At 45.1% G+C, this 22,880-nt stretch overlaps 1 protein-coding gene across 5 annotated transcripts in view; it reads left to right on the top strand.

Annotated features, from left to right (window-relative positions):
- Positions 1-22,880, top strand: part of MICU1 (mitochondrial calcium uptake 1) — an 83,646-nt gene that overhangs the window by 5,294 nt on the left and 55,472 nt on the right. For all 5 annotated transcript variants that reach the window (XM_063406273.1, XM_063406272.1, XM_063406271.1 and 2 more), the window contains 3 exons: positions 5,105-5,266; positions 13,180-13,357; positions 18,786-18,948. In XM_063406273.1, coding sequence (XP_063262343.1) covers positions 5,106-5,266; positions 13,180-13,357; positions 18,786-18,948 — 502 coding nt within the window. In that variant the 5' untranslated portion in view covers position 5,105. The remainder of the gene's footprint in view (positions 1-5,104; positions 5,267-13,179; positions 13,358-18,785; positions 18,949-22,880) is intronic.

Genomic DNA, 22,880 nt, shown 5'->3' with positions numbered 1-22,880 from the left:
TTCTTCTGCCAGTTTAGTGGCACCAAAGTCTTTCCCCAGGATGTAAACACTCCTGTCTCCCTTTCAAGAGAAGCCCCAGCCAGCTACCGTCCTACATCCTTATAAATAATCCAGTTGCAATTTCTAAAAAGGCTTTATTAAATCTCAATCCAAAAGCTTGTGTGTTTGCAGTGCATCATCTTCTCTCTTAGCCCTGAAAATCAGTACAATTATTTGGCAGAATGAAGCAGCTCATGAGGGGAGGGATGTCATTGATGTGACACTGATGTCACTGAGGGGAGGCTGAGCCATGGCTGGGTGTCCTTACAAAGCTGGAGTTGGGGATTGGTCATTTCCATGGCTGAGGATTTTAGGAAGAGGTGAAACCTCACTGCAGTTAAAAAGAAATTGCCAGGCTATGGCTTAGGTTTCTGCATTGATTGATACTTGGGAGATTCTACATCAGCTTGAATCGTGCTCCGAAACAAATGTGGTTCCTCTCCAGCAAAATTAATGTGATCAAATATTGCCCCAATCTCCTACCTGAGGAGAAATTACTTTTGCTGCTAGATTTCAATTTCCCAAAACTGATTTATGTGTCTTGGTAGGCTAATAACTTCAGTAAAGTGTGAAATCCTTTATCTCAAAATTGCACTTGGTAAGCTGAAAATTTGGAGGGGAAAAGAATAGGAGCTGTTGGGTCTGTCTTGGAAATGGGGGAAGGAGTGGATGCAGATGTTTCATTAGCTGGAATGCACTCCTGGCACCCTTTTTGGAGTTATTCTTATACAAATTTCATGGAACATTATGTTTGTGTTGGAAAGGACCTTAAAGCCCACCCAGTGCCACCTCCTGCCGTGGGCAGGGACACCTTCCCCCATCCCAGGGTGCTCCAAACCCCCTCCAGCCTGGCCTTGGACACTGCCAGGGATCCAGGGACAGCCACAGCTTCTCTGGGAAGAAGTCATAATTGATTTTGGTGGAGGCAGGTTGAAGCTATGAGGTTTTCTTTCCCCCGGTTTATGAATCTCGGTGTTAATGGTAAAATTTCTCTCCTAATGGCTTCACCCTTTCCTTTGCATATTGACTTTTCCTTTCCATTGGATTTGTTGTGCTTTTCCCCCCATTTTAATTTTTCCTTCCCCTCTTCCCAATCCTCCTGAGAAGATAGAGACAGAAGAGCTGGGAGCTGTTACCCTCCCTCTTCTGCTGCTGGCTCCAGTGAGCAGGGCTGAGGGATAATTGACAGTCAGGGCTGAGATGGGAACAGGGGAGGAATTTTCCTACAGCATCTGTTGGTCAGGTTGCCTTGATGTGCTCTGGCAACGTCAAACTTGGCTTTTTAATCAACACACATCTCTAGAAATCTCTTGAGTTCTTAGTGACTCCGTCTCAGCCAGTGTCTGCAGCAGTTTTTATGCCTAAATAGTGCTTCCTAAATACAGGGTTTTTTTTCAGAAGATCTTCCTGCACAGCAGGAATTTAAATTTGCAATTGACATTCTGCAGTAATTCATGGGCTTACCATGTCCTAGTAAAATCATTCAAATAAGTGCCTGTGACCCCTTCTCTGATGAAAAATTAAACACCCACTGGCTTATTGAATTACCGTTCTCCCTCTCACATGCTTGTGCTGCCAAGGCCGTTTTTGACATCAAAATGCTGCTTCAAGTGTTTTATCTGCTCTGGATCCTCAAAAGGTCTGCAGAAAGTTCAGTCCTGGGGGGTCCCCAAGTGTGGGAAGTCCCTTTTCCCCAGGCTGAGCTGCTCAGTGCTTTCAGTTTTGGAATCATGAGCTAATCAGAGGGCTGCAAAAACAGGAGTCTTTTTGTTCTCTCCTTTTGGTATCTGAAAAAGGATGCAAGAGTTGGGATCTTCCAATTCTTATCTGCACTGAAAAAAATCTAGGGCTTTGGAAAGAGCCAGGGGCAGAGGTGGACAGCTTGTTTCCATGTCCTTGGAGAACAGATGAGCAGACAGAGGCTCATTGTTTGGGGAAACCAAATACCCACATCAACAGAACGGATGTAGCTGTTGAAATAATGTTGCATTTCTTCTTTTCATGTGACCTGGATGGTCTGAGATTGAATGGAGCCTGTTTTGTCCTGGGTTTGGGAGTGATGTTTTCCTTGTGGGTTTGAGTCTCTCCTTTGACTCTTCTGCTTAAAAAAAAAAATCTATGGATTGTGGCATAAATAAAAGTAGATGGGTCATTCTGTTCTGGAAAAATGCCCCAACTATTTCATTTGTTCAAGGATATTAATTCAACCTCTGAAAGTAACTGTAGAGCTGTTCTGAGCAAGAATGTAAGGTAAGGTTGGCTTATCTCTTGGAAACATAAATACAATCTATAGATTCCTTGTAGCTGTAGTGCTAGAACATCATGATAACTCCAAAATGAAAATAAGCAAACATAAATTTGAGTGTTTGTGTTTTGTTGTTTTTTTTTTCCCTCTGGGCTGCTTTGTTGTATCCTATAAAAATAATCTTTTTTTATAGTAAATCATTCAGGAATTGGGATTGTTTCTTCTTGTAAGCTGTAATCACATCAGTTAATGGGAGTTTTATACTTGATCTCAGTTTTATTCCTTGCCCTGCTGCAAACTGTGATGTTGAGCTTTTTGTTGCTGCACAGGGCAAGATGCTTATTTTTAATCTTTCTAAAAGTGAGCATCTGCTTTCTCAAGTGATCTTGACTTCCGTGCCTGGAGTTTTAAACAAAATATACAAATATCATGACACATTTGATTTAAAAAAAGAAAATTGTGAAAGATTGTAGAAATTGCAGATGGAAAATTCAGCTTCCAAAGGGATTTTTGAAATTGCTCTGAGAAATAAAGAATGCTCTTTATTTGGGGGCTGTTGTGAGAAGCTTTCTGCTACCAAGTGAACACTCAGGGTAAACATCCCAGCAGAATCAAGGATGGAGACTGCTTGGACAAAGCAGATAATTTACTGTTTCTTGAGGCTCGGGCAGAGTAAACATTTATGCAGTACTAAAGCCAACAATCAGAAATGTTGTAAGAAATCTCTTCCAGCTCTCAAGTAAACGCTGTGGGGCTTAATTTTCATTTTGGTTGATTAAATGATACTGGCAATACTGCCCTTATCCAGTACATGTTAGGAATATAAAGCTGTAATTAGGATGGGGAACCCTAGAAAGGGCAAGGATAGCTTCTTGGGGAAAGTAACACATGCAGATTTTCCTCTGCATATGGAACAGAAATTCATCCCTGGAGGCAAAATGGGAACATCAGCTTTGCGTAGAGTGGAAATAATTTTAAATTTGAAATCAGAGTTGTTTTTCATAAGCATCTCATCGTTGTTCAGAGCTGGAGAGACCTGAAGAATCAGTGCCATTAGCTGGCTGCATTCCATTAACACTTGAATTTTAAACCTGTTTATTTGAAAAGGAATAAACAAAGCCATAATGCCAATTTTAATAGCAGATGAATCTCAAATGGATGCTATTTGCATGGATTCACTGTGAGCACTGAAATTCGTGGTGTTTGCCCATAAACCAGAGTTGGGGGTGGATGTGACCTGTGGCTTTGCCACCTCCACCATCTCTCGTGCTCCATCTCACCTCCCTTGTCCCAAGACTGGCCAAAAGTCTTAATCTGATAGGAAAAAACCCACTGATAAGGGATTTGTTAATGATTTTTCTTTACTTGATTGTGCCGTGAAGTCTTCAGAGGCTTCTCCACCACCTCTTGCCTTAAAAGATACTGAGCTCCAACCCTCCAAATGATCTGCTGAATATTTGATGTGTCTTCCCTCCCTCCTCCTCTGTTCTGCATCACTTGTGGAATCCTGACCTGCAGCAAGTGGCACTGACACATGCAGCTCTCTGCAGCAGGAATGGCCTCACACACCACACGAGAGAGGTGTTTGCACACACAGCTCCCAGGATCCTTGGTTCTTCAAGTTAATGGTTTAGCAGAACAGTGTGGTGGCATCCTGTGTTGCAGAAGCAAATAGAAAACTATAGGTGTGGCTTTATTTTTGTATTCTGTGGTTATTCACTGCCTGGGAATATGTGAGTAGAAGGGCAAGAATGGGGAATAAAAGGAAAAATTAGGCTGCTGCTCCTCTGCTCTGTGTTTTTTAGGGAATTCCTTTACCATTCTGTTCCCAATTGTAAGGCTGACCTTGTGATTGAAAAAATTGCATTTGCCTCAGAAATAAAACCTTTATTTCACAAGAACACGCAGCAATTTTTTTTCTCAAAGGCAGCATTTACCCTTCACCTTGAATCCTGTGAGCCACCAAAATGGCTTTGCCTCCTGCAGCTGGTGTGTGATGAGGTGGTGTTTCTGTGGTTCCTTTTTCTCTGTTGTAATTATGTTTAGATTTGTAGCTCTGCTTTCCCATTTGTCTCTGCTCCCTTGTGCATGTAATGGGGTATGGATTGTATTTTATAAGTTTTGACACTTTGAAATTTGCCCTGTACTTACAGTTGAATATAAATGTTTTTGCTCCAGGCTAGCTAAAAAAAGGGATTTAAGAACAGTAGGGTTTTCTTGGGAAAATTTAAATGCCTGGGTTGGGTTTTGTTTGATAGGTTTGTTTGTTATTTGGCTAGATTTGCCTTTTAAAATCCAGCTAAATCCAGCTGTGACTTTGCTTCTGGCCAAATGCCTCTTACCTGCCTTATCAGGTCTACCTGCCATCTTTCACATCTTGGGAATCGAGAGATGGGCTGTAAATATTTCATGGAATCATGGAACAATTTGGGTTGGTAGGAACCTTAAAGATCATCCCTGCAGGGCAGGGACACCTTCACTAAACCAGGTGGCTCCAAGGCTTATCCAGCCTGGCCTTGAACGTTTCAGCGATGTGGAGTCCACAGCCTCTGTAGGAAGGTGAGATTCCCTCTTGATGAGGGTTTTGGGGAAAGGCTGAGGAATTGGAATAACACTGATAAGCAGCTGGGTGTGACAGCCAGGTACGTGCCAACAGCTAACACTCACAGCTATTTAATCTGTTTATTAGGCAGATGATGTGCCTCTCTCAGAACAGGTAATAAACACCCAGGAGTTATTCTGTGCCACTTTCCCTGGTTTAGGACAGGCAGCACTTGGGAACTTTCTCTTGTTTCCCTAAAGCAGCGTTCTCTCCGGCAGGATGCTCCGCCTGCGGTTCCTGCCCGTGGCCGCGGGGCTGGCGGCGGTGTCGCGGCGCTACCACGGGACGGCCCCGGGCCCCGGCTCCCGGCGTAAGCTGGTGGTGGCGGCTTTCCTCGGGACCACTGCGGCCACAGCGACCGCCAGATTCCTTTGGCAGAGGTAATACACGCAATCTCATTTCTTTCCTGTCCCCGGTAAGTACCTGCGGCGCTCCTGTTTCCCTGCTGCATGGAGGGATGGCTGTGGGTGTTCCCTGAGGAGCTGCTCTGCTGCTGGGAGTGCTCAGGGGTGCCACAGAGCTCGGGGCTGAGGCGTTGTCTCACACGGGCTCTTTGATGTGGTTTCCTGCCTGCTTTCCTCCCTGCACGGCGGTTTGTGGTGGTGTGAAGAGAGAAACCTTCGTTTTCACAGCTTCTGATTGAAACGGCACATTTGGGCAGGGTTTGCTCCTCTGTTTTTTGTGTGGTCTGCTGGCTGCTTCATGTATAAAATGCAGCAGAGGAGCAGAAGGGGACAGTCTGTCTTTTGGTGGGAAGGTAGCAGCACACAGGGTTTATGTGGATTTTAAGGGACACCTCTTGGGTTCTGAGGCTCACAGCTCGTTCCTGGAACTGGAGAGAAAGGGGATGTAAGGGCTCTCCTGAGGTGACTCTCACTGAACCCTGGGCCTGTGCCATGTCTGAACTAAAACAGGGACTCCCTTCTCCTCCATCGTGTGGGAGCAGGATGGCACCAGCAGTGTCACTCAAGCACATGACTGCAATTAGAGTCTAAAAATAAAGTACTTGCTGAAAGCCTGTGTTCTTTTCATTCTAATGCTCAGGTGCTTTGTTGCTGGCTTTTTGCTCACCTGTGGCTAGAAGGCTCTAGTTTTAATGCAGTGGGAGAAAGGGGATGGGAATTGTTCTTGCTGTTCCTTCGAGCTGTCAAGCCTGGCTCTGCTAGCAGGAGTTGCTGAGTGGAGGAAGAACACTGTGATCCAGCAGTGTCGTTTGTGCTGCACTCTGCTAATGATCTGCACTGATGCAGGCAGTGCCTCCGAGGGAATGGCCAGGATAACGCCCCTTTGCCAGCAGAGAGGCCAGTGGGGTTTTTCCACTTCAAACCTTATCCTCAACATGATCAGAAAGGCAGCAGGACATTGTGTGCTATGTAAAACTGTCCCAGAGACAGGGAGTTAACATCTTCTGCAGCAGGTTCCTCTGCTTTTAAAACCAGCTACATTTTCAGATGCTGGTGCTGTGTGGAGTGCTGGGTCACAGATGGATTCCAGGAGGGATTTTTGGCTCCTGGAGTACTTTGCTGTTCCTTGGAGGCCCTTGGGCACCTTCCTCAGCTGAGAGCACTGACAGAAATCAGAGACACACAGCTCTCATCAATCTGGAGAAGCTGACTTGCTGTTATTACTTGTTTTGCCTTTCCTTGTTCTGTCTCCTTCATCTTTTATAAATTTATAAAGCACTAAATAGAATTGTACAGACTTTTAAGTATTCCTTTCCTATCTGAGCCATGAAATAAATCTTCAATGTCAGCAACTGTATAATAAAAGTGCACCCAAGCTTACGATATTAATTTAATTACTTGGCATAAAGCTGCTGAATAAAACAAGGAACAAAACTGATATGTTTGATGTAGAAAATTCTTCATACTGACATCTGTGGAAGTTTCAAATGGACTTTCAAGTGGGCGTTTTAGCCTTGTTTAAAGAAATAAGGGATGAAGTGTTAATTTCCTTTGTCTTTCTGAAAATGGAAATTAGATGATCAGTAGAGTTTAAGTGTGAGAGTGGGTTGAGTACAGAATGTTTGTAATGACATCCTCAGTTACTCAGGTAGGTGTGTCCTGAGTTAGTGCAGGAGTAGCAATTAGTTCTATGAGATAATTATGTAAATATTTCTAGTTAAGGCATTGAAGAGGTAACAGACCAGATCAAGAAGCAGTTGGAAGTTTCTTGGGCTAGATAAATAGAAGATGATGATGGTGTGAAGAAAGACAGGAATTCTCAAGTGGAGACTGTCAGGTGCAGTTTGAAACCAGTGTGTTTCTGTATTCTGTAGGATGTGCTGTGAGCAGCAGCAGAAGCCAGTGCTGGGCAACGAAGCTCACACAAAGGTAGAGAAGAAATCAAGGAATGAAAAGATACAAATAGAAAAACCCTATGGTTGTATGATGCAAGATAGACTGAATTGTGTCTTCCTAAGATGGGAGGGGGGTTGGTGGGATCTTTGTTTGGGCCGTTGCAGGTAGGTGTTGTTGCCTTCCCTGCCCTCTGGGGAGTCCTGCTGCCTGCTTTTGGGGAATGTATCTCCCCATAATTATTATACAGCAGGAGTAGCTCACGCTGCTCTGTTTTCCTGTGGTGAGGAATACTTGAGCAGTGCAAATAGCTGAGCTTAGAAAACTAATGAAGTTTACCCTTTCTCAGCAATAACTTAAACTCTGAGGATTTCCAGCTGGCAAGAGAAGCAATTAAGTATCTGGGCACTGGCATAATGAATTGAATTAATTGAAATTAATCTTGGCGCAGTCATTGGCTACTCTAAATGAGGCACTAATATATGAGAAGTACTAAACCTCACAGTTAGTGGCTAGCTTAACGTTTGTAAAAAATATTCTGTGACTGATCCTGGTGTAGAACTTGTACTCTCTAGTTCCTGATGCCCATTTGGAATGTTGGGAAATGGCTGCAGATCTCTTCTGCATGTCACAACCCTTCCTGGCTGAATGTGTGGGCATATGAAAGCACTCAGATTGGCATTTTGGTGCTGGAGCTTGTTAATCAATCAAGCACTGAGGAAATAAGGGAGCAAAGGTACCTTTGGGGCACAGAGGGACCTCTGTAAGCAGAGTCTTACCAGTGCTCTTCCTGACAGACTGAAAATACTTAGTTAATGATCCATTTCTTACCCTTATGTGAATAAATTAGTGGTAAGAATAAGGGCAAGATACCTGTGCTGCTCTGGAAATTGCTGCCTCCACCTCTGGGATCCTTAACATGAGAAAGACATGAACCTTGTTGGAGCCAGTCCAGAGGAGGCCACGGAGCTGCTCCCAGGGCTGGAGCCCCTCTGCTCTGGAGCCAGGCTGGGAGAGCTGGGGGTGCTCACCTGCACAAAAGAGGGATTGGGGCAGGGAGTTTGGAGCTCTTTCTAGTGCCTAAAGGGGGTCCAGGAGAGCTGGAGAGGGACTTGGGAAAAGGAATGGAGGGACAAGACACAGGGAATGGCTTTCCACTGCCAGAGGACAGGATTATTTTAGATATTGGGAAGGAATTGTTCTCTGTGAGGATGGTGAGGGTTTGGCACAGGGTGCCCAGAGCAGCTGTGGCTGCCCCTGGATCCTTGGGAGTGCCCAAGGCCAGGTTGGACAGGGCTTGGAGCAGCCTGGGATAGTGGGAGGTGTTCCTCCTTATGGCAGGGGTGGAACTGGAGGAGCTTTAAGGTTCCTTCTAAATCAAACTGTTTTGGAATTCCATAACTCTGTTTAAGAATGCATTGATTCTTTTTTTTTCTCCGGTGTCCTGGGGGCTTTAGAGTAATTTGCTTAGAATACATTTTTAATGGGAGAACTGCTGGAAATATCTTATGCCAGCTGAAACAGAGACTTTAAAATCTCTCTTGTAGTAAAACAAAGGAAACCACATAAATCATAGTCAAGAGGGGAGAAACCTGTTTTATAGCTATAGATGTGTCAGGTACAACTTAACCTAATGTATGGGTGAAAAGATGAAAAAATGTAGGTATAATCTATGTGAGTTTATTTTTAGAGCTCTCATGTGTTTACATGTTGGGGGATGGAACGAGCTGATCTTTAAGGTCCCTTCCAACCCAAACCATTTTGTGATTCTATGTTTTTTTTAATTCTTTGTGAGAGGTGACAAGACACTGTCCTTGGGATTGCTATGCTGAGGGTTTTTTCCTAAGACTTCAAGACACGTTGGTTGGGGAGTGGCATCTTGAAAGAACACTGTGTTCTCTCTGGTGGCTTTTGGCTGAATGCTGTTTTGTTGGGCTTTATTTCCATGGACATTGGGGAAGGAAAGGATCAGATCCTGGGGGCACAGCCCCTATAGCCCACTGTGGTGAGCTCTGTTTGGAAATGAAAGCAGCATCACCTGGATTAAGAAATATCAGATTTATGGCTCACAAGGATGTTTGGGTAATGTCAGGACACCGCAGCATGTGTCATTAGGGTGACTACCTTTGTGAAGTTCTTGCCACAAATTCATTGTGGCAATTTATGTCAGTGTTCAGTATGTGAGAGGTGAGGAGGGAAGCAAAGTAGTAAAGAGCCCTGTGAGTGTGGTAACACCTGAAAAATTGGGTTGTGGCTCTTCATCCTCTCTGGTGAATTTGTTATTAAAGTTTCAGGTAACTAATTTAGTTTCTGAATATGGTTGAGCTGAGGATGAGACAGAGCTCCTTTCTGAAAGTTCTCCTGATCCCTGGAGATTGCCTGTTTTTATGAATGTCATGTCCAAACTTGCTTCTGCATTACAGCATGAAAGCCCTGAAGTCTTAAATGGCTTTTTAAACGTCCCTGGGATGACTCCAGATGTTTACATGCAGGGAGAATGGCAACTCTTAGTCGATGGAGGAACACGTGTGTCAGGCAGGATTCCTCCCTCCTGCCACTGGTGTGGTGGCAGCATCTTTGCTGACTCCTGAGTGCCCAACTCGTTGTTAGATCTCTTACATTTCCTTCTGAGACTGAACAGCAACTGATAGCTGACTATTTTGCTACTGCCTTCAGGATTAGAATAACTGAGCACTGTTATCTCTGGCACAAAGCTTTGGGATTTTTTCACGCTGTTCTGCTTCTGTCATTCAAAGAAGAAAAATACTTTTAAGTGAGGGGTTGTGATTCATTGGAAGACCTGCAGCTTGGAGTGTTGTGCCCATGCCCCATGTGAGTCCCAGCATCCTTCCTGGGATATCCTATGGTTGCATGTGTTTGGCTCTCTTAAAGAATGATTCCCCAAGAGGGAATTTATCATTACAGGCCTCTGGTAGCTCAGTGTTTTTGGGGAGGATGAGGAATCTAATCTTACACTTGATTGTTAGCTTTCTCCAAGGATTCAAAGGAGATATTGCTTAGTGGTGGGAAATAGTCTTTGATTCAAATTCAGTTCACTGGAGAGAAAAAAGCCTGAAGAGATCAGAATAGTTGAAGCATGGCAGTAGGGTTCAGGATCCATGGCAGGCACACTCCGTGGAGAAAGGCTGGTGGCTGCTCTTGGCACACAGTGAAGGGAGGCTTTGTGTTTTCATTTCCCTTTTGTGCAGAAGCTGCAGCACCAGGAATTCCATTGGAAAGTCAGCCTCACCAAACAGGAGGAGAGAGTCTTCTCTTGCTGAGGGAAGTCCAGCAGGGTGGATATTTCTGGAGCTATGGGCTTTTTTTTTCTCTAGCTGTACTCTGACATCTGCACTGAAAGACTTTTTATGTGGGCTGAGGATGGAAGCTGCAGTTGTTGGAAGCCAAGGATTTCAGCAGAGGGTGGTAAAATACACAGAGAAGGTGCATGTAGAGAGCTGCTCCTTGGGTTAATTCAGTGAGTAGTTTGGCCAGGGGCCTGGAGGTGAGGAATAGCTGTTAAAACCTTGCTTGAGAAGTAGCTTACAAACTGCCTTTCTCCTCAGAGCTCATTTTCCTGGCTGCTGGGATGGTGATCTGACTGTGGAGCAGAGTTAATTACCTGGATAAACCAGAGGGAGGAAAAAGCCAACTGTATTCACACAGCCTCTGTCTGTATTGCTGGAGCAACTGACTTGACAGCCTGATGGATTGAAAGAATGCGTGGGATGTGCTGAAAATGTTTGATTTTTCAATTTCATCTATCCCTTCCCTGCTCTGCTGGCTGTCAGTCAAGCGTTACAGGAGCAAATCTTTCCTGATACAGCTATTCTCCAGCATGTTTCCTATGGAATAGCTTGGTTGTGGAGATAAGCAATTGATTTCCTTTTGCTTTTCTGGCCCCTTTTCCCAAGAGATTCCCTCAGAGCTACTTAAAATGGGTGTCCTGCCTGCACAAGGGCTTTCCATGTCAGTGCTGCTGGTGTAGCCTCAGCTGGCATTTTCCAGCCAAACCCACAGCTCCTGAAGGGTGTGCCAGTGCTGATTAAACTTTCAGGAAAGGCTTCAGGACAGGTGCCAGCATGGACTCCATGCTCCAGGAGAGATCAGCTGCCGGACTGTTCCAGGGAAAGTATTTCCCTCTCTTGAGATACTTGTGGAGGACCCAGGTTTGGTTCCTGTCTCTGAAAGTTTGGTTCAGGGGATGTCATAAAGATGGTGCTGTGCTGTAAGACTCACAAATATATATTGGCAAATTGAGACTCGGGGCCTTTGCAGAACAGGAAGTGTGTAAAACTCCATTTTTACGAGAAAAGGCAGGATTAATACTGCTCTTCACTGAGCACTTGTGTATTTTATTACATCAGACCCCTGTAATGGAGCTGTGCTCTGTCCCACTGTGGACTAGATACCTCTGAACCCTTATCTGAGCTGATCCCTTCCAACCCAAACCATTCCAGAAATAACAAGGTGACTTCTTCCAACCAGTACTGTGGACGTTAGCAGTTCTTTAGCCCATTCCCATCTGTCTTGTACCACGACTGCCAGTGAATTATTGGATGCTAATAAGGAGAGAGTTGTCTTCTATTATGGTAGCATTTAAATTAATTGATGGAGCACCTACCCTCATTTCTTCTTCTTGGAAGCTGCTGTGCTGAGATTGCTGCAAGCTGTGGAAGGTGCCCTGCCCATGGCAGAGGGGGTTGGAAAGAGAGGATCTTTATGGCCCCTTCCAACCCAAACCATTCTCTGATTCTGTGATTCCTGGGGAGACACACACAGACTCTCTTCTGTTAACATTACATACCACATCTGTGTTTTCCAGGAAACTGGTAGGATGAAGTATGTGTAGCCATTTGTTTAGAGCTTGGGAGACTTCAAAAATCTTGGTTTGTTTTCGTTTTTCTCCCAAGGCAGCCCTTTTAAAACAAACTCACACAGTTCTAAATGACCACGTTCATAGTTCCAGGCAAAACCAAAGTGGCCAAGTAGCAGCACCTGTGTGTAAGCTCCATACCCAGTGATTAGTCCAAAATAAATCACCAGGAATGCAAAGTAAAGGCAGATTTGCTTAAATTATGGGCAGACTGGGATGCTTGCCTGAGCTGTTTGAATCCTTTAGAAAGAAACAATTTTGTCAAACCGTTGGCTTTGTTGCTTGTGACATGTTAACGGATCCTCAGAGATTATAATTTCACTGATGTTAATGTGGTCTGAGCTCTGTCTGATTCTAAACTGCTTTACATGTAAAGCATGGGAAAGCCAGAGCATTGTTTGGCTTAGGGATTTATCTTGCTTTTTATTTAATCATCCCATTGCCAGTTGCCGTTCTGTGAGTTGCTCCTGACTCTGAGTGAAGTGTTGAGTCTTGGTCTATGGACAGAGTTGCCTGAAGATCTTTGTATTTGAACAGCAAGGGAAAAGGGGTCCTGTGCTCTGCCACAGTTTTATTTCCACCTTGAGGACAAACAACTCCAGTTTTGTTGTCACAAATCTTGCGGCACTGGTGTTTAGAAGAGTCACTGGTGGAGGAAAGGGATAAAACAGCCTGTCAGCTGCTGGAGATACAGAATAAATCAGCTGAGCTGAAACAAAAAGGTTGTTCGTCCTGAATCCTGCATTGCTGATGGTAAAACACGTTTCTGTCACTTAATATATCTTTTTGGGGAAGCAGAGGTGGAATTTAGTGCTAGAGGAGGTATGATACGCCCTTCTCCCAGTGCTTGTTGCATGTCTAGTTTTTGGGAGAAGGTGTCGTAATTCACGGAGTGATTTGAACTGGGAAAACTTACTGTGACCATTAGCTGAGTTTTGGTGTGGGATGGAAATTTGATTACAACAGGGGAAGGCACACTGAATTCCAAGGGGACTGCTCACTGCTTTTGCTTTGCAGCAGCCAGTGCTGCACTCAGGTGAAGCCTGACAGGACCATTTTGTGGCAGCCTTAGCACCCCTCAGTCACGTCCTAAACGGGTGTTTTCTTTTCCCTGGTACAGGGCCTACGCAGAAGACTCTGTCAGACACGGCCCGAGGGCAGAGCCCAGGGAGAAGGTGAAGCACGAGGAGGAGGAGGAGAGCAGCAGCAGCGAGGGCAGGAGGACAGTGGCCTCTGGAGATGAGGAGACGCCGCAGGAGGGGAAGAAGAAGAAACGTTCTGGGTTCAGGGACCGCAAGGTACCAAACTTGGGCATCTGCCAAGAGAGAAACCCACTCTGTACCTGTCTCTACTTCCTAAGGGACCTTACTGTTTTGGGAACCTACTTTGTCGGCATGCTGCCATGAGTTTCTGTGGGTTGAAAATTGCATATTTGGAAAGCACAGTACACTGATCCTCTGAAATGGAGACCTCTTTTCCCACCTCCATTTGCATGTCCAAGAAAATCAAGGCTCCTCCTCTGATGGCTATTAGGATGGTGCATGCAAAGCAGGGAATTGATGGCAAAGCTTTTAAACCATCTGGGATGTTCAGCACGTGTGTCTCTGAGTCCGTCCTTTTGCCTGTGAATATACACAGTGTATGTAGGAATAAGAAGAGGAATTAATGTGGAAGGGAGTGTTATAGGAAAGGTGTACTTTAATTCTTCATTTAATTATTCTGTGCAAACGTACTTGTTGAAATACAGCCTCAGTCTCCCTTCTTGGTTAGTCCTGGCTCTCTCTTCTGGCTATTTCATTTTCACTCAGACACATTTTCAAGAGGAAGAAGACTCTAGTAATGAACTCTATTGCTGGCTTGTGACCTGCCTTCGCTCTTCGGCAGTTGCAGGACCTTTGGGCTCCTCAGAACTGACAACTGGTTTGGCACTGTCTGAAACCACTGTTATTAGAGGATATGTCATTTGATCTGACAGAGTCCTGTAACTGGCAACTTGCAGACAGCAGTATTTTATTTTTTAAGCCCATCTGGATGTCAGTTTTATAAGGCTGTGTTGGATGATGTAGTATCTTTGCAGCACCAAAGAGGAGAAAGGAATTGTGAGCAGCATCTACTCCCATTTTGTTATGATTTGCTTCTGATATTTATTTTTAAGCCTTTATTCTGGAGGTTGCATCTCATTAGCTGTTAAACTGTGGGTAGTCATATATAGTGGCTTAACAGCTTCTCATGAAAAATTAAGAGCTGTTTCCTTTAAAGCTGCTGAATCATTTTGGTTCTTGGTCAGAAAAGATTACACAACTTGAGATTTCAAATGCATTCGTGATATTTGGGGCTCCAGACTCTCTCCTGTAGTGACATGTTGGTGGCAGCTCAGTGAAGCTACAAGGTAAGATCCTGTGCTGGGATATTCAGAGTTGTCCAGGAATGTGGGTTCTTGGAAGCTGCTAATTTTCATGGCAGCTGGGTGTCAGGTGCTCTGACAACTTCAGCTCTTGCCAGTACCACTCAAGAAAAGCAGGTTATTGGTTTTTTCCAGTGTCAGCAGATGGAGGCAGGTTGCAAAGAGCAAACCACAGTCCACCTCCATCCACACTCTTACTTTTGAATACAGTGAGTGTAAAGATTGATTTTTTTTCTCACGTGGCTGCTGGCTGGGGAAGTCAGAGGAAGGTTTTTTACAGGCAAGGACTATTGTTCCAGTTGTTAGAAATGTGTTGGCCAGCTCTTTCCTTCCCAAACTAGGCAGGGAGGAATATGGCCATGATTTCCAAATAAGACAGAAGCCAGGTGTGCCCAAAGGGTGGGAATAGTGTGTGGTCTGGATCCCTTCTCATCCCAGTGTGCCTTCCTCTGACAGCAGGAACTCAGGAACAGCAATTTCCTTGGGGACAGCCCTGTTTAAGACAGCCCTCATCATCTTTGTGCCAACACAAGCCTTTTCTCTGCAGCCTGAGACAGAATGTACCTTGTGTGGCCTGAATGCCAATGTTGCAAAAGCTCCTTTAAAGGCAGGATGTGCCAGGTATTGTCCCAGGTGCCTGCTCGGTGTTTGAGCAGCAGTTGCTGCAGTGAGTCACCTCGGGAGCTGTGTTTGAACGTGGCCAGCTCAGATGGCAGGGGAAGGTGTGCCCCTGCTCCCCACTCAAAATCAGGGCTGCTCCCAGGATGTGCTGCTGCCCTAATTGTGTGGCACCTCGGGGATTCTTAACTCTTCTACGTGTTTAAAAAAACTCTAACAAACCACCACCCACGGTAAAAACCCTTCCCAGCTCTTCCCGTAATTAATTGAAAATAGTGTGGGATTTTCCTTGCGAAAAAATTAAGCCTAATTGGAAGTGTTTAACACTTGTTTGTTATCCTAATGTTCCGTTTAATGAAGGTGATGATTAGTGGTGAAGCAGTAAATGAAGTTTGACATTGCTGTTTTAAGTAGTGATCCAGTGAGAGGAGGAAGCCGAACCCTAAAGCAGTCTCAGGTGTTGGGATTGTGTGTGGATGGCTCCCAGCACGTGTTCCCTGTGCACCGTGTGGGTCCTGGATAGGAAGGGCAGAAAAGGAAAAATTACTTGAGTGCCTCAATGTAGTTTGAAGGCTAATGAGCTGTAATAGAGCATGGGGGCGGGCTGATGTGTTAATTAACTTGCTCAGAGTGTTTGCATGCAGCAGCAGGGCTGACTTATCAAGATGTGCTGGCAGTGTTTGGGTCCTGCAGGTATCTTGCCTTGGGATGTTCCTCGTGCTGAGCCTTCATTTGGGTGCGTGGCACAGGAGGAAGCGCAGGAAGAAAATGAGTCCTAATTAATTTACCCTGCTAAGATGTGTGCTGTTGCATAGTTAGGGAGGCCCTCTGTGCCTTGAGATGTTAATTTAGAGCTTTATTTTTATGTCAGCATAGGATTTAGGTTTTTTTTTCTTTTAACCTGAGGCTTAGCATAAACATTGACAGTCTCAACAGCACCTTCACTCTTGTAGAGCAACAGGGATTACTTACTTGTCTTTCTCCTCCAGTACATGCTCTACTAAGAAATGCAGAAAAGGGATTTTTCCCTTTGGGTCATATCTTTCTGAAGGTGCCTGATTACGTGAGGCTGCATTTCTGGGGACAGGATGAGAACTTTGACTGGTCTCCCTTGCATCAAGGACTGGTTTGTGTTAGGGAAAGGTAAGAGGTCAGGAGAGGAGACACTTGCCTGGCATGATTTTCAGTCCAGGTTCCTTTGAAGCAGTGCAAAGACCCCCTCATAAATACACCCAAATATATGGCCCTTAACTCCATGTTTGTGTCAGGGGATCAGGCCACCGCTGCTATCACCCACTTCATGTTCAGCACCCAGTCATGAATAAGTGAGGTTTTCCCCACTTGCAGCATCTTGGCTGCTCCCTCCTTGACCTGGCTTCGTGTTGCACCCAGCCTTGCTGTCAGAGGGATGGGCTGCAGCATTTGTCATTTTTTGCCAGCTGATTAGCTCATCACCAAGAATGATGTAATTGTGAGTTCAGCTGCAGGCAAAAGGGAAGAAGCGTGGCTGCATTTGCTCCCTTCTTGTAGGGAAGCTTGTGGAAGAAGTGAGATTTCAGTGGTGATGAAAGCAGCCTGTGAGATGCTAAAAAGCAGTTTAGATTCTACTTTTTTGGTCTGCATTGTGCATTTTTGTGCTGTAAGCTGAGACAGGAGATGTGGTTTTGAGTTCATGTTATTAGTAAGCTGTTGTTGCTGTGGAGGTAATACTCTAAGTATTCTAAACATGAGGAGAAAAACACCTAAAAGCAACAAGCCTGACAGTAGCAGCTTAGCAGGGGCCTAAAATGGATGCAGAGGGAAGAGCCATTGTGGATAGGAAGTCAAGTGGGGTAAAATGAAACATGGTTTTAGTGGCAGAAATGTCAGGGCTCCTGTCTCTGGTGCAGCCGTGGGGTTGTTGAGTTGTGCCCAGCTGGGCTGGCATTTGATAGTGCCTTGCAAGAAATTTTTCCACAGGCTTGGAAAGTTTGGTTAATGAGTTTTTATAGCTAGAAACAGGTTGTGTTGAAGGGTTGCTATGGATGGAGGGAGCTGGTCATGGTCTGTATCTGCTCTTGGCACCAGTCTGGGGTTTCATACTGCCCTTGGGTTTGTTTGTCTTCCTTGAAGGTAAAATACTGAGCTGTTTCTGGCTGATTAAGCTGGGTGGGGTGTTATTCATGAGATCAGGTCAGGCAGGAGTGAGATATGGGCCTGCACCCACAAGTGAAAAGATGACTTTGGCATAAGGAGCTGCCTCCTGCCAGGTGGGAGCAGTAGACAAAGCCAGAAAGAGGTGGAAAAGGGGGTGTCATCTTTTACTGGGACTTGGAGCTTGGCAATAAAGCAATTGTCCTCATTCCAATGCCCTTAGCTGTGGAGAACCTTGTGGACTGAAGCAATAAAAGTGGGATTCGTTTTGTTGATTAGAAGTGCAAAGGGCCTAGGGACAAAAACTTCTGCAGGAGGGAGGGAACTGCCTGTAGTGGTTGCTGCAAGGACAATGTGAATTCTGGAAAAGCTGTGGTGGTGCAGAGACAGGTGGGGAGAAGGCTTTAAGTATTTCATTCTAGGTAATGTCATCTGTGGTTGCATTGCTGGAGATCTGAGCTGGGGGAAATAAAGAGGAGAGAGGCTTTGCTTTACCAAAGCCTGGCTTGGGGGATGCAAAACATTTGGCTTTTTTTTTAATCCTAGAAATAAGAAAAACTAGAGAGGGTGTTTTCTGTCTGATAAACATCAAGCTGAGGAAGTTGTTCAGGAATTTAAGGACAAGGCTGAAGCAGGACCAAAGCCAGGAATGATCTACAGCTGCCTTGGCAGTACCCTTGATCTTGCCTGTTCTCTTGCAGCACATCAGGGGTTGGGATTTTTTCCTCCTGTGGCTCTTGGCCAGCTGCAGGTTTCAAGTACATTATGGACTGTTAAACATGGCATATAATGCAGGAATGAGAAGCTGAAGTAAGGAGGAAAGTTTTCTGTGCTAATACATGATGAAGTGTAGGTGTCTGGGCCTTTTTCCACCCTTGTGGCCTTGTGTTGGGATTTAGTTTAGAAAAGCTGTCTGTTGTCTGTGATTAATTCCAGCTGTTTGGGGGGAAACTGATTCTAGGTACAAAAAAAAAAATCAACGCTGGCAGAGTTAGGAAGAAGCAGATTGGTGAGGAGGACTGAGTTTCTGGGGAATTCTGCCAAAGTGATAGAAAAGAGGAAAAAATGAACTTGGGTGACTGAACAACCAGCTGCAACTCCAAGTGATTTTTTTTCCAGGACTCTGATTGAAAGTAAAGGTTTCTCCCAGCCTTCCAAGACTTTTTTTCTTTTCCTTTATATATTAATCACAAATCAAACCCTTCAGCACTGTGGTTAAAATGTTGGCCTGCTTTAGATTCACAAATGTGATGCCAGTGCGTTTTCTTATGCTCATGTGTATAAAGCACCTTCAGGGAATTTTGTGAATTTGGTTTTCCTCTGCCACCATGAAGAGTCTAAATTCATTCCTAATAAAGATTTTTAGTGTTTGTTCTTAATCCTGGGACATCAGTAGCTGATATGTTCAACTTTCCTGGGTGTTCAAAGGGTTTTTGAAAGGAATAATGCCAAAAGAGTCAAGAGTTGTGTTGCTGCACGCAACTTGTCCTGTAGCAAATCTCCTTGAGGACTAAGAGCCAGTGTGGGGCAGGAACAGTGCACATCTAATGCTGGCTAAACTTCCCTTCCAGGTGATGGAATATGAGAACAGGATCAGAGCCTACTCCACGCCAGACAAAATCTTCAGATACTTTGCCACGCTGAAGGTCATCAACGAGCACGGCGAGTCCGAGGTTTTCATGACCCCGCAGGATTTTGTGAGATCCATCACCCCCAACGAGAAGCAGCCAGAGAGTGAGTGGTGTGTGGGTGGTCATCAGGGGAGCTGACACTCTCCAGTCCCTGCCCACCTGCTCTTTAAACTTCACAGCTCTGCCTGCCAGGGCTAGGAAGCATCTCCTGGAGTTCTCCTGCTCCAAGCCCAAAATTAGCCTGGGCCCTTTCATGTTTCCCAAAGTGCTGTTGCAGTGTAGCAGATCTGGCTGGTGTGAGCCCCTGAAGAGCAGAGGGGATGCCTTTCTCCTATATTTAATAGGGAAAGATTACCTTTAACTGAAACACTTCCTAAACCTTCAAAAGGAGGTTGCTTTGGCAAGGAAAACATCAGCAATAAAGGTTGGAATCGATGATCTGAGAGCTCTTTTCCAACCTAAATGGTTCTAAAGGGGTTGAGGCAGCTCTGTGTGTAGGGCTCACCTCTGCCATCTTCAAATTCCCTGTGGGTTGCAGACAAACACATCCCTTGTGGTACCTGGGGGGGTTTGGCAATCAGCAGGTGGGAGAGAGATGCCTTGCTCTTGTGTGGAAAGCTGTGTCCTGAATATTTGCTGTTGGTGGGGTGGCAGGAGGCTTTTGTCTGCATTCCATTTTCGAGATTCATGTTTGGGGCGAGACGTGGGAGATTGTATTTCTTGGTCTCCCACATTGTATCTCAGAGAATGAAACAGGCTTTTGTCAAATTAAAACTTCCCTTGTCTCTACAGACACTAATGAAGAACTTCAGCCCCTGAATGTTAACTTTTTGAGTGTGGAGTTTATGTCCAAATTGGGCAACTGTTTTGATATCTTAGATGACAGCTGCTAAATAAATACTGTGTACCCTTGTGCTTAGAAAATAACAATATGAAGTGTGTGCAGGAGGGAAACAAAAATAATCCTGGCATTAGTGTTTAAAGCACGTAGGTGAATTGATATTTAGGTTTCCACCAAGCCCTGGAAATAGCTGTAGTTTCCATGTGAATTAATGGTTCTAGGTTACCATCTTGTCTATCTCAAACTTCTCGAACTGGTACTCGGAAAAGCAGTAGCACCCGTCTGGAAGCTTAAAAACCAAAAAACATCCTGTGTTTCATTTCAACACATCTGATTCCTCTTTTACTTCTTCCACGTGCTTGGTGCATTTTAGGGTGTGTACAGCAAATAGGTGGAAGAATGCTCAGCAAACACCTCGCTCAGAGACAAGCAGAGGTGACTAATGGGAAATAATAATTCATCAGTCTCAGCCACTCACTTCCCCCTGTATTCCTGTTGTTATCCTGGCTATTGAAATGGCCCCAGAAAGCTGTGGTGCCTGCAAAGGCTGCCAGTCAGTGACACTCAGCAGCTTGTAAGGGAAGAAACTGGTCTTGGGTGCTCTTGGCAAGTGGAATGAGATGGAAGCTGAGCCTTGGCTGCCCATCAGCAGGCAGAGCAGGAAGACAGGCATCTTGGATTTTTTTGAGTTGAAAAATCTGTCTTCAGGACTCTCACTGTTGTGGATTTGCTTCTAGATGGAGCTGCTCTAGGGTGGTTGTTGCATATCAGCTCTGTGCATCATCACAATCACAGTGAATGGGGTTTTTTAATACATAATGAACAGTAGAAGAGTAAAACACTTATTGCTACAATAAAGTCAAATCAGCCATAACCTTGTTCTCAAATGTTTTTAAAGCTGTTAGTAAAAAAGTAAAAGGAAGATGGGTCTGGTTTTCAGACCAGAAATTGAAAACAAAGAGTGCTACCTGCTGGCCAGATGAGTTCTGTACCTCACACCCTGCTGGTGCTTTTGACTCATAGGATAATTCAGGTTACAGGTTAACTGGGAAATGCTGGGGCTGCTTTCTTCCTCAGTCACGACTTGGGTGTGCCCTCCACTGGGGCTGGAGCATCCTGCCTTCAGCCCACGGCATTCCTTGGGGCTGTGGTGTAGCCTGGTGTGCTCCTGGGAAACCTCTGTGACGTAATCCCTCAGTGTGCTCGAGCTGCCGCTCGTAATTTCAGGGAGTAACTTCTTGTAAATGCCTCTGCTGTTTATGGAGAGAAAACACTGTGGAATATAAGTGATCTGGAGTAATGAAGTAGCTGAGTCCCTGTTGTATTTTTTTTAAACTGCTCATCTACTGTGAAGCTATCGTGTGCCTGATTCGTTTTTATGGATTAAGTAGGGGAAGGTTTGATTTATTGTCAATGAAGTGTCAGCTTAATTCTAGCCCGCATTTTGCTAGCTTGGGGAAAATGAATGCCAATTCCTCAGCTCCTGTAGATTGCTTTCTCTGGTTCAGTCAAACTTCCTGCCACAGCATTCCCAAGCAGGCAAGCTATGCTTAAAGAATGACACAAGCTTGCTGAGCTTGGAATGGTTTGTCAGAAGAGGCCAAAGAATGGCATTGAACTTGAAAGCTGCTTTAAAAAAATAATTTCTTTCTGTGCTCTCTGGAAAGTTCAAGTGCCAGGAGAAGCGTGGGTGGTGATTTCTGCTCCCTGCAGTCCTGTATTATTTTTTTCCTCCCACATGCTCTTGTACCTGAGAGGTAAGTTTGCTCCAAGGGTGGATGGGAAGGGATCCTGGGAAGCCCAGTCCCAAACCAGCTGAAAATACTGTCTCTGGTGAAAAGTGCAAGGGTTCCCTCCATTTCCCCAAGTTTACCTGGGTCCATTCTGCCCTAATTGTTTTCCTGAAGAAATTTAGTGTCTTGGAGCATCCTGGACTAAGCAGGAGCTCTGTCGTGCTCAGCCAGTATCAGTTTACCTATGACCTTTGCAATAAGGACTGAAAGAAGTAAAAAATACTTCTTACATCTCATCCCAGCATGCTGTAGTGATGGCAGGTTCTTCCCAAACCAATCCTGCTTTTCCATCCCTGTATTAACCTCACTGGTTATCCCTGACTTCTGCCATAGGAAAGACGCATTCAAGTTTCACCACATAATGAGCAGCAACTCAAATATCTGAACTCTTGGAAGGCTTTTTGCTTGGGTTGTTTTTTTGTTTGAGTGCGAGAGACCCCAGACCTGCTGCTGGAGCCCAGGGAGAAGCAGCAGCTGTGGCCCTGCAGGCTCTGTGCACAAGATGGTGACAGAGGAGAGGAGCCGTGAAGGACAGAGCTGATTCCTGGCGGCTGCATCAGAGTGTGCAGCTTGCTTCTCCTGTTAGAAATGGTTTGTTTTCCATGTCTGAGCTGCATGAAAAGCTGAGCACAGGCTGGCCTCTGGGGTGGTACAATGCATGAGAGATCATTTGTAATTTTGATTAAAGTTTATAAAATATGGATCTTATCTTCTGTAGAACCAGCAACCAGGAATGAGACAAGCACTCATGTAATGAGGAGGGGAGAACTGCCTGGGCTGGTACAGAGCCCTAAAGTTACACAAAGTGGTCAGCAGGGATATTTAAGATCTAGAAGAGATCCAGAGATTCTGGGATTCCAGTCCTTCTGGGAATTCACTCTCTATTCTTGCCCAGTAAGTCTGCTGAAGAGCTCTTCAGAGAAAGGATGCGAGTGAGAGGTAACTCTCTTGTCTCCTGAACGATGTGGGGCTCTTTTTCTATGGAAATCCATAATGCCTGGGCAAGAATCATCTTTGAGCCTGTCATGCCTGACATGAGAGCCCAGGAAAAGAGCCAAGGAGGAGCGAGAGCTGCATTTACCTGTGTGCTTATGTGCTGGAAGTGACATAAATGAGGGCTTCCCTGCAGGTGCCAGGTTGGTGTGGCTGACCAGGGGGGTTAGGAATGCATGTCTCACAGGGAGGCTGACTGGCCTGCTGGAGCAGGAGGAGATAGATGAGAGCCAAGTCCCTTGATCCTCCCTTCCTGGAACAAAACACTCCATGACTTGAACCTGAGCTCGAGGCTGTTGTCCCCTAAGAAATCTTGGGCAGCTCATTGTTTGCTTACAGATTACATTTTAGATTCAGAGGGGAAATACTCTGAATACAACAATCAGTAGCTGGATTGCAGCTCTGGAG

This window comes from Prinia subflava, chromosome 9 (assembly GCF_021018805.1).
Source record: "Prinia subflava isolate CZ2003 ecotype Zambia chromosome 9, Cam_Psub_1.2, whole genome shotgun sequence".
NCBI classification, from domain to species: domain Eukaryota; kingdom Metazoa; phylum Chordata; class Aves; order Passeriformes; family Cisticolidae; genus Prinia; species Prinia subflava.
The sequence above is the reverse complement of the archived record's forward strand: the minus strand, read 5'-3'. Positions and strand labels throughout refer to the sequence as shown.